The sequence below is a fragment of the Limulus polyphemus genome, unplaced genomic scaffold, assembly GCF_000517525.1.
Source record: "Limulus polyphemus unplaced genomic scaffold, Limulus_polyphemus-2.1.2 Scaffold416, whole genome shotgun sequence".
NCBI classification, from domain to species: domain Eukaryota; kingdom Metazoa; phylum Arthropoda; class Merostomata; order Xiphosura; family Limulidae; genus Limulus; species Limulus polyphemus.
In genome coordinates this window covers 235996-243880 of record NW_013666026.1, presented here as the reverse complement: position 1 = coordinate 243880, position 7885 = coordinate 235996, and the positions used below count along the sequence as shown (strand labels likewise).

The following is a 7885-nucleotide window of genomic DNA, read 5'->3' as shown; positions in this document are numbered from 1 at the left end:
TGTATTGCGAAACTCCAGCCTATTCTCTAATGTTGTAAAAGATTCTTGAGTGTAAGAATCAACAATATATGTGTGTACGTAAATGCTAGTGTAGCTTTGTATTGTTAGGTAATCTGAATTTTCTATAAACTCTCCACACACCTATAAATATAACCAACGCGATGAGCCAAAATGGAGTATCTATTATAGGTTTGCAATAGTCAGTGTGCTATAAACTTCGGAAGCTATAACTGTGATTGTTATAATGTTTATCAATTGGAAAACTTCAGATATTTGACCAGGAACATCTACAAAGTTCGAACATTACAAATAATTTACCTTCAATGGATTCTCATCGGACATTAGTATTTTACGAAAACATTATATAGCTTGATTGTGGAAAACACGATATGTGTGGCTGGTGAATAATGAAGGACAAAGCTAGCTAGCTCCGCATTATGCGAATTGTGCTTACATCAACTCATAATTAACTCGCTCATCGTGAACCCTCAATAAGACATCAAGGAAGTTCCAGACTAGAAAGAAGACTTTATATTCCTTGTTTGTAAAATTTTTGTATATAAATCATTGTTTATAATAACTATTTGAAATAACTGTTTTTGTAAATTGTATTGTTGTTTGTATATTAAAACATATTTGTGTTCAAAAAGAAAACTTTGTGTATCAATCTTGTTGGCAAATATCATAATCTGACTATATATCAGCTTTTACTTAACTGCTAAATCCAAAGTACCATTTAACTACTAAATTTAAAGTATCAGTTAACTTAGTTTCAGACCTTTCAAAATTGTAATACATAACAATGCTCACCAATATTTATTTGTATTTCTTAAGTAATATTTGGCTGTCTTTGACAATATTTGGTTGGCCAATTGACCAATTATTCTTGGTCAAATCTCAACCCTACTCCAATTAGAGATGACTATTCTCATTATTACACCTATTATCAATACTAACAAATGTTTATTGTAAAAAGTACACTTTGAATATAATCATATGAATGGGAAAATTATAAATTTTTACTTTTTCATAGCAATGGAATAAATAAACAATGGGTTTTATATAAAATGAAAAAGGATAAGAAATTTTAAATATATATTATATATATATATATATATATATAGAGAGAGAGAGAGGGAATTAAGTTTTCAGAAGACTTCGTAAGTATGAAAAAACTGATTAAGTGTTGGGGTTTTTACCAACTTTACAAATAAACTACATTCAAATAAGACAAATAGAATAAAACCAAAGAAAGTAAAGATTAGTTCACTTAAGTTTGTGTTTTTAAAGTGAGTATTAAATTAGAGTGGTCAAATGTATTTGTTTTTTAACTACATCTGTTTTGTGGTGGACAAATTTTTGCTCTATGTACTTTTATAACGTATTTTGTGGTCCTGTCCTTTTGATTTATCTAAATTACAATAATGGTTTATCAACTTAAATCTCCTGCAAACAAAAAATCTAATTTCTAAGTTTTGGAAATACTAAGACATTCAAAACTTATACATTTTTGTGCTACTTCACTGATTTCACCGTGCAAGAGTACTAAACTATCTAGTAAGAAACACATATTGCTATCCTTGTAACTTTTGACAATACTGTTAGACTATGTTAAATCATTCAAACCCATCTGAGTTGTTATGTAGAAGCATAAAAAATATATTTAAGAATGAGGTGACCTCTTAATATCCATTTAAATGCTCAAGACTTTTGAAAGTGTAAATACCATCTAGTGGAAAAGTACAGTTTTCTTCAACTGTATCAACAGACACAACCTAAAACCCCGATCCAAAGCAGTTGATAAATTACACATAACAATAACACAACAATAGAAAAAGCTTTTGCTTTTCTTTTTTTTTTACATACTTGGCACAGCACAGTATGACAACAACACATGCAACAACTACTACAAGCTAACACACAGGATTTTCACTGTTGACCAGAATTACAGATATGAGACAAAAACAAACAAAAACTGCTACACTTTTGGGTTGGGGTCTTTACAAACTGAAAATTTCACTTTCTTTTGATACCCTGTTAAATTTCATTACAACAAAGTTGACTAACTAGAAATTTTAAAAAATCACAGATGATAAATAATTCTATTCTGTATATGAAAACTTATTTTAACACTTAGTGCATATTTTGTAGACTTTCTACGAAAGAGAAATAAAAAATTTGAAAACGATTATATAAGAAAAAATACTTGTCTTTCTTTGAGAAAAACTGTAATATTAGAAAATAATACACAATACTTCTAAACCGGAAATGTGGAACGAAAAAAAAATCACTTGAAGGCCTACACGCAAGAAGATAAAAGCTTGAAAAGGGCACTTTGCTTAAAAATTATCATAAATTTTATAATAACAAGAATATTCTGTACCATGCACCCAATTCTGTCTGGTCTAAGCCCTTCTTTCTCAAGTAAACTAATATATTCTTTAACCATGTATAGCACCATTTCCTGCAGTAACTCTGAATAATGCAGGTCTTTGTACATTTCCTTATAGTCCATGCTTCTGATCATGACAGAAGTCACTTTTTAAATTTCCTAACATTCACATATATAGTTACTCTTTCATATGTATCTACATTTACTCTTATAACTGAAATTACACAATTTACAAATCAGTGTCTTGGACACCAGAAGTCAAAAAATATGAAGTATGTTGGAAAATGAAGCTGTAGAATGTAAATTTCATCTATTCATTTACTTCTTTGAAAGAAAAAAAACACACACCATGTATCAATAACCATTAATGTCTCTGACATTACAATACATTGGATGTTGAGAGCAAGTAGCACAGAAAAAAAAAGCAAAACTGTTTACATGTGAATAATCAAAGATAATCACAACTTTATCTGAGGCACTCTTACACTGGGTTATCAGCAGCTATCATTACAGATAGCTCTGATTCTGGTCCTCCAGGAGTGGCTCTTCTTTGTTTGTATGTGACATCACCCTCCTTATGTGGTGACAAAGGCTACATATCACATTTCTTCCACAGAAATACTTCCTGTTTACTCAACTTGACAAGAGGTCAGACTTTACTGATGGTGGTATCACTAGAAAGGTCTTGGTTTTGACTGATAGTGAGGTCACTGTAGAAGGGAGGTGGATCTGATGCAGTAAAGAAAGACTGTGTCTTACTAGATATATCTCTACTGTCTGAACTACCACCTGTGGTATCTCTGGTGGCCATCATGTTAGGTATCCTAACATTAGAATGGAGCATGGAATTACAAGGTTCTTGTACATAACTACACTGATTATTGGGAAAACAAGCATTAAAATCTAGACTAATTCTGTTTGAATGTATGACTAGGGGAGTAATATTTGAATTCTGCAAGACTGCTGGCTTTGATAAAAGAATAAAAGAGTTTGACTGATAGTGAGGAGGACTCTCTTCTTCAAATACTGTTCTATTTGGAGGTGGTTTTATCCAAGTTCTAAGAATTTCATTGTCTTGACAGTAATCCTGCAAATGGATAGACTTTAAACTATTATACGGGAATTCTTCACCATCTGGTAAAGTTATTGTGGCTGGTAAACCTAAGGTAATGTCCATCTGCATTGCCTGCTGTCTAATTTGTCGATCATGTTGGGAGAAAACCTCTCTTCTTTGATGTTCCTCTACATTATCAGAACTATACAGGATCTTTGGTAGTCAAAGAAAAAAAATTGTAATTTTACTAGACATATACATAGTTAATAACAGCATGAAAAATAAAAATTACACTTAATTTGCCAATTTGACCTTTTATTTTTATATGGTTGAGTAGCTTTATAATACTTATATCCCACAAATATGGAAAATTATTGACTTAGCTTTCAGTAATTCACACATTTTTTATGGAACTTTATAGAGTTTGACATACAGCTTTGTTGTGTATATAAAAAACAACAACATAATACCAGAAAGTCTATATCATTTGATTAAACAATTTTTATCCTTCATCCATACATTTCTCAATCTGAAGGTTTTTTAAAAATAAATAATCACTAATCTAACTATTAAAACAGCACCTTGAATGTACAGAATTTTGCTGAAAACTATCTGGAAATTTAAACTATATTTATTCTTGTTAAGCCTTAACTTTAATCACTGTTTTCTTAACCTACTACTATTTATGTCAAAACAAAAGAAATAAATCAGTAAATATACAAAATATTATTCTGGGAGTGTCTTACATTTAAAATATGGGTATATAATAGTTGTCATTCCTACTAAACTAAATAAATTAAATGCAGACAGACTATATACTTCTAAAGCCAGTCTTTAAAAGTCTATAACCACTTTATATAAGAGAAGCATTCTCAATTGACAAAGACCAAGGTAATTATCAACATTATAGTTTAGCTTAGAATTCTATCATAAATTTGTAAATTTTGATATCTCTGGCTAGAATGCCAAGTTACTCGCATCATTAAGCAAAGCTCATTAACAGAAAAGGGAAACCAGAGTTTCCAATATCTCTGTCTCCAGTTACAATCAACATATCAAAAACTATTAAGACCCAATCATAAAAATTCATTAACAAGTCAGCCAGGTTTGATCATAGATATTTCTTTAGCTAAGCCTTCAACCATGTGTGACCATTCTCAGGGGCAGGATTAGTGCAGTTCAGTGTTTGGCATGTACATGAAACTACAATATATTTCTAAATATGTTATTTGTGTAAGCATTTGTAATAATGTATAAGAAAATAACTATTATTAATTTTTTTTATGCTGTAGAGTGGTTAGTTTATCTTATATCACACAGCTACAGAATACTCATAGCTACTCCATGCAATTAAAGAATCTCCACACAGACAGACTATATATTTTTAAAGCCAATGTCTGTAGAATGGCTATAACCATTTCATATAGATACAGAATGCCCTGAGTTATTTTGTGCAAGTAAATATATCAATATAAATACGGCTACAGACTTCTGATGTCAGTGTTTGTTGCAATTGAAAAATGTCAGAAGACTATAAACTTCTGCAGTTAATGCCTGTTGAGTCATTACAAGTACTGTTTGCAGCTACATGTCTGTAGCTACTTTCTACGGTGTAAAAAGTAACTCAACATTAATCATGGTCGAAACTCTATTAAAAAAACAAATTTCTAGGATTTTCAAGTACTTTTCAAGACCATTTTATCCAAGTTTTTAGGGCCTCTTCCTTTCAAAATTGATGCTGCCATTATGCAGTTCATACTTAAAATACTTGTTAGCACACACTGCAAAGCCATAACAATACACAATAAAACACTGTTCAGGACATTTGATTGACAATTTACAAGTAAGATGATTCACAACAAAAAAATATTTTTTAATCAGTGCAGAATACACAGTTTCTGAATTTCAAAACAAGAGCTAGGAGTAGTACAGTTTTGACCGACAAAAGTGATACCCATCAATTCTCACAGCAATCATATACATTTTCTTTCATATTAATATTCCTAACACTGTCCTAGCTTTCTGATAAAATCATGTTTACCTGCTAGCTGTTTTATAGTAAGTATTTGATTTTGCCACAAATTTTAATTGACCAGTTTCATCAGCTTTTTTTTTAGTTATTTCATCACTTGATATCTTTCTCAATTTTTCTCTTCGTTTTTATTTCAACAATATCATTTAACAACGGTTTTCTGTTTTTGGGTTTATATACTTCTGGAAAACCTGTGTGTTAGCACATTAACCAACATTTGGCTCTCAGCATACATTTGGTGATTCATTCATCATTTCGAAAAAATCTTTGCTTATTGAGAATCTTATTTGCCCATATTCAATAAATTTAACAATTTCACGCAGTGGTTAAATTGGGATTTTGAAAGAAATGGAATTACCTTTTGTGATCCAGTTTGTATTAGCTGTGATACTACAGAGCACTTCTTTCTTCCAATCAGAAGACTGGAAACTCTAATAGCTTGCATCCTCAAGAAACAGAACACAGTTTTGGACCCATTCTATTCTAATTTAACCCCTGATTTCAGGCAATTACTATTTCTTATTTCATATTCTGAGTCAGAATTCCAAATAAATAACATTTTTAATTCATCATTTAATAGATTTTTCCCAATATTTTTATCAATAAACATTACGAGATTGATAAAAATCAACAAAAATTTGTGACTAATAGTTTACCCACTTAAACATGCATTTCTTCCAGAGTTCAACATCAGGAACTTAGTATTGTGAAACTGATTTATTGAAATGTATACTTGCCATCCCCTTGACCTGTGACTACATACATTAAAAGTCTTGACAATCTTGTTGCAGTCCATATTATGATGATTTACTTGTGCACCTGGCATCTAAAATTGACTCTTCTGGAAAGTTACATTACATGACTTTCTAACACAAAGTTTTCCTTTCTACAATTAAAAAAGAATGCAAGATGCAAAATTTAAGCATTTCAAAGACAGAAATATCTTTAGTGTTGAGCTGTATTGGTCAAGAAATGAGCTTGATCCCAGTAAGAAAAAAAGCAGGACACTTCAAGAGTCACTACTAGTTGGATAACAGGGGTAGTGATAAAAGTTAAATGTCTTATCTCATGAAGTATCCTAAGAACACAGGGATCCATTGCAACTAAAGTAAAGTAGGAACTGCTCTTGCTACTGTGCATAAGATAATTCACACAGATTTAAAATCTACAAAAACATGCAAGAGTATGTTCCCAAGCTTCTACAGATAGTTGAATGGAAAAATCAACTGTTGAATGCTGTACAAGAAATTCTTGACATATGACAGATTTTGTTACATTAGACAAAGCATACGTTTCATTAAGTTGTGTCTGCAAAAGTTTAGACATTTTATTATAATTCTACCAATGATCAAACATTTCAAAAAATGTATAGAGCATGTTGTGAAAGTTTACCCAGTGTTTTATGGTGGTTGCAAAATATAGCTATAATGGTAAGTTGAACAGCTACAGAATAAAGAAAAATATAAATTTTGGAGTGTAACATGCTAAAACCCCTACACTGTAAGTGAATGCCACCTGCATATAGAGAGCATGTCAAGTAAGTATGACTCCACCAACAAAAAAAAACAAAAAAACATTCAGCTACATGTTCAACTGAACTTGTACAAATATAATTCATGCTCTACCATTCACAGACATCTCTCACGGACTTATGTGCCTTTGGGTTATTCAGACAGGCCCTTGGAAGTCATCATCATCTACCCACAGTTGATGGAATTTGGAAATCATGCACAAACCTTATAAGAATTCAACAGTTTATCTATCTAAAGTTAACTTCTAGAAAGTCTATAAAAAATATTATAATTTTTTAATAAGGATATGTGCTTTTGTCTAAAACTGACCTTTATAATGCTTATAGAAACCTTTTAGACATTAAGATTTAAAAACTTTTATCCACATCTAATCTCTAGGACATGTACATAAAAACACTTCAGAAAACTTCATGCATTTTTTATTTGTAATGTTTTCATGAACATATTAGAAACAAGTTTTCTGTTGAACATAATGGTTATATATTTTTTCTTCTGATAACAGTGTTTATTTTTAAGTATCTGTAATGACGGTTATAGTTTTATACACATCTCATGGCTCAGGTTCAAAAACTTAAATTATTCTTTATTGTACTGTTACGTCTCTGTTCGTTAGTTAATTTTCCGTAAAAATTCTTTCCGAAGAAACAAGTCCTTTCTTAAATAAAACTGGTTTATTCTCTCTGAATACAACTTTGCAATGCACTTAATTTCCACAGTCGCGCTATAACAAACGCTATAATTCACAACGAACGTCTCACGTGCTCGACTCAACAATACTCTCCCTCTGTCGGCAGTTCAATTACACATTGTTCCCGTCGCTTCTTGGCCGGTCTTATATATACAAGACTACTCCATATCTAGTAGTCTCCCGATAC

The 7885-nt window shown here is 31.1% G+C and overlaps 1 protein-coding gene across 3 annotated transcripts in view; it reads right to left on the bottom strand.

Annotated features, from left to right (window-relative positions):
* Window positions 1-2203: 2203 nt before the first annotated feature.
* LOC111085473 (protein TMEPAI-like) overlaps window positions 2204-7885 on the bottom strand; it is an 81485-nt gene continuing 75803 nt past the window's right edge. For 2 of the 3 annotated variants that reach the window (XM_022384227.1, XM_022384226.1), the window contains exon 3: window positions 2204-3659. In XM_022384227.1, the coding sequence (XP_022239935.1) occupies window positions 3042-3659 (618 nt within the window). In that variant the 3' untranslated portion in view covers window positions 2204-3041. Of the gene's footprint in view, window positions 3660-5836; window positions 6049-7885 lie in introns of those variants that run through there. The other variant, XM_022384228.1, reaches the window with a different exon arrangement.